General features: G+C 38.6%; 1 protein-coding gene across 1 annotated transcript in view; it reads right to left on the bottom strand.

Moving 5' to 3' along the window:
- The window catches only part of dclre1a (DNA cross-link repair 1A (PSO2 homolog, S. cerevisiae)), a 14,910-nt gene that overhangs the window by 1,138 nt on the left and 10,660 nt on the right, over nt 1-3,112 (bottom strand). Inside the window, exons 7-8 of the mRNA XM_037691048.1 lie at nt 2,487-2,641; nt 1,872-2,013 (exon numbers count right to left, since the gene is read on the bottom strand). Coding sequence (XP_037546976.1) covers nt 1,872-2,013; nt 2,487-2,641 — 297 coding nt within the window. The remainder of the gene's footprint in view (nt 1-1,871; nt 2,014-2,486; nt 2,642-3,112) is intronic.

The raw sequence follows: 3,112 nt of genomic DNA on the forward strand, positions 1-3,112 counted from the left end.
ATAATAATAATAATAATAATAATAATAATAATAATAATAATAATAATAATAATAATAATAATAATAATAATGTGTATGTAATGTCATCATTGTATGTTTCCATGCAACGGCAAAATTGGCTCTCTGCTTTTAACCCATCCACCACCAGGTGGAGCAGTGGGCAGCTATGGAAAGTGCCGGGGAGCAACTGGGGATGAGGTGTCCTGCTCAGAGACATCACGAGATGTACAATGACCAGGGATCAAACCCAGGACCTTCGGGTCCCGAGTCGGCTGCCCTGCCCCTACACCATCTCGGCCATGGTACTTTTAGCGGTGTGGTCTTGTTAGCAGGTCCCGTCAGCAGCAAGATGACCTTACATTTCCACCTAAACATGCCCTTTGAGATTCTAGACTTGCCTTATTTTCCATATTTGTTTACCTACACAGACTCCAGCCAGCGTGTGGATCAAACAAGCTATCTATACCAATGCTTGTATTGTATCCTCACTACCATGATGGGATCAACACTTCATTATGTTTCTCTCCTTCACTTTCAGTGCATGGCAGTGCAGAAGTGAAACGGAAGGGAAATCAATGGATTTTGTTTCTGAATGACAACAAAGAAGAATGTACATTTTAAAACATTTATTCTCCACGTTTTATGAATTCATTTGAGAAACATAACCTAAAGTCCATTCTGAGTCTTCAAATGCAAATGAATGGCTTGTTAATAGAAGAAAGCAAAAATTGGTCACTGAATAGTCATGAAAATACATACAGTGTTTTTGTGTACTCTGAGTGCACACCTGCATTTCAGAATTGCATATCAATTTATTTGGAAACCTACTGGAGTAAACTCCTTCAAACTGCAACATCTGGTCTAGTTAAGGGTAATCTTTATGTTTGATATCATACCTTTGCAATGAGTAACTTTAAAATGAATGCAAATCAGTTCTACAGATCTAAATCTTCCATTTATCAAAGAGATGAGCGCTGTGGGGAGCTGACCAGATGGTTCTGGACCTGAGAGGCATTTTTACACTCTTTTTTTTTAATCCATCAGCTCATTTTCATTCTTAAGCATCTCAGCTTATAAACAGGCAATTTGGTTTGAGGTGAAAATCTGACAGAGAGCCAGACACATTAGAGAAGCAGCCAGAGGAGTTGCATGCTAAAGGTACAGACTATCAATGATTGTTTTGTTCAAAATGCTGCACTAAAGCTTTTGCCTCATGTTGGTCCTTACTTCACCCCCTCCACAAGTTGATCCCAGGTCTACATTTAACAGATTTAAATAAAATGGAGCTCGATCAAGTCTTCAGCCTGCTTTTCCCACAGGCCAACTTCAGTGTTAGCAGCACAACAACAAGCAGTAACAACACACAGTAAATTAACTTGTACTTGAGCGACAAACTGTTGAAGAGGCACAATTTATGTGCTACTGGGTGTCACGAAAGCTTCCAGGTTTTGGCTGCAGGTTAAAAGCCAGACAGATGATGCAGCTGATGGATCCATTCAGAACATCAAACACACGATTGTGAGGAAAAACTGGCTTCATTTACAATTACAAATCAAGTCACAGCTTGTTTCAGGCTCGACTTCTGTCCAACTGCGCTGCCTGTTGGTGAAGATACAACACAAACATCTCCATCTTTAACACTTGAAAGTAAGAAGAAACTAAAGTTTGACCAATTTTAACTTTTCTAATCCATTACCCCACAAATGGAGTAGCAGGATTAATGAAAGACGGCAAGAACATTCTCAGTTTTTGGCACAATAAATGCTATTTTTGTCATTAAGCCCTGAGCAAATGTTTAAAAATAAGATACCAGTGTCTTTAATTTGGAAGTTAAACTAAAATCTGTTCAATAAACACTGCCTGCCGCTCACCATAAATAGAGATGTTGCCGCTGATCTGTGGTTGAATGACCCCCACTGACTCCACCTGGTTGCTGAAGGTCCAGCCTGTGGGTTTGAAGGCTACCAGTTGGTCGTATTGTGAGGAAAAGCGTGCCAGGTGATCCTGCAGCTTCTGCAGAGCAGATGGAGAAACAAGAGGAAACAACACATTCAAAAAGACTCGACTGTAAAACTCAAATACTTTTCTCTATTTTCTATCAGCATTCCTATAAATATGTATGTTTGCAATACAGCAGCTCTTTTAGATGACCATGAACAGGGATTTGAATAGCATCACAAATCAAGAAGCTAAACTGCAGCATTTATTTCCCATCAGTTGGCTTTTCTGTGCCTAGTGATGTGTGAAATATAGCAGCCTCACTGCTTATCTAGGGTTAAACAGATGGCAAATTTAATTAACTCAGAAATTCTAGTAACACATTTTACATTTATAAATTACAGCTACCATTTCTAAAACAATCAAACACTCAGTTTTAAACTATTGTGTGCTAAAAAATGCAAAATATTTTGTAAGAATAATAGTCCATCATAGAAGGAGATGGACTTTTTTTTTTTTTTTTATTTAAACAAAACCGCAGCACCTACTTTGGAGCAGAGTTGCATCATGGGCAGCACATGAACCTGCGCTGCCTTCCAGTCAGTGGTTATCTGTTTCCTGATTTGCTCCGACTCCAAGCAGCACATGGTTTTATATTTGTCCCTGGAGAGACAAACCTTAGACCCCAAGGCCTCCGCCAGAGCTAAAAATACAGCAGAACATTGGCTGAGTAAGCAGCAGAGTCACAGAGAAACTGGTTTTTACGTAACAGGACCTTCACCAGAACATGCAGAAAGTTTACTTGTTGTGTGAATGCTGAGTCAGCAATAACAATAATATCCTGATGCATGCTCAATAACAATAATGTTTTCCAGTGTTTTTATTTTTCCTAATACTTCGGCGATCCAACTCTTTTTACATACTTATAGCACAAAGCATGTAGAGTTTACTATGTAAATAGTATAGCCACATAAAAATGCTTTAAGATCTTTTCAATTAATTCAAAAATATTGTTCTTGTTAAATTATGCTGCAACATACTCTGCTTTTAGGTTTATGTTGCTTTTATTTTTAGTGTGTAAATTGTCTCCTTTGGCTAGTGCGTTACCAACTTTAGTTAATTCTTTGCCTCCTTTAGCTAGTGCTTTACCTCCTTTAGCTAGTGCTTTACCTCC

Source organism: Nematolebias whitei, chromosome 17, assembly GCF_014905685.2.
Source record: "Nematolebias whitei isolate Nwh7 chromosome 17, NemWhi1, whole genome shotgun sequence".
Taxonomy (NCBI): Eukaryota; Metazoa; Chordata; class Actinopteri; order Cyprinodontiformes; family Rivulidae; genus Nematolebias; species Nematolebias whitei.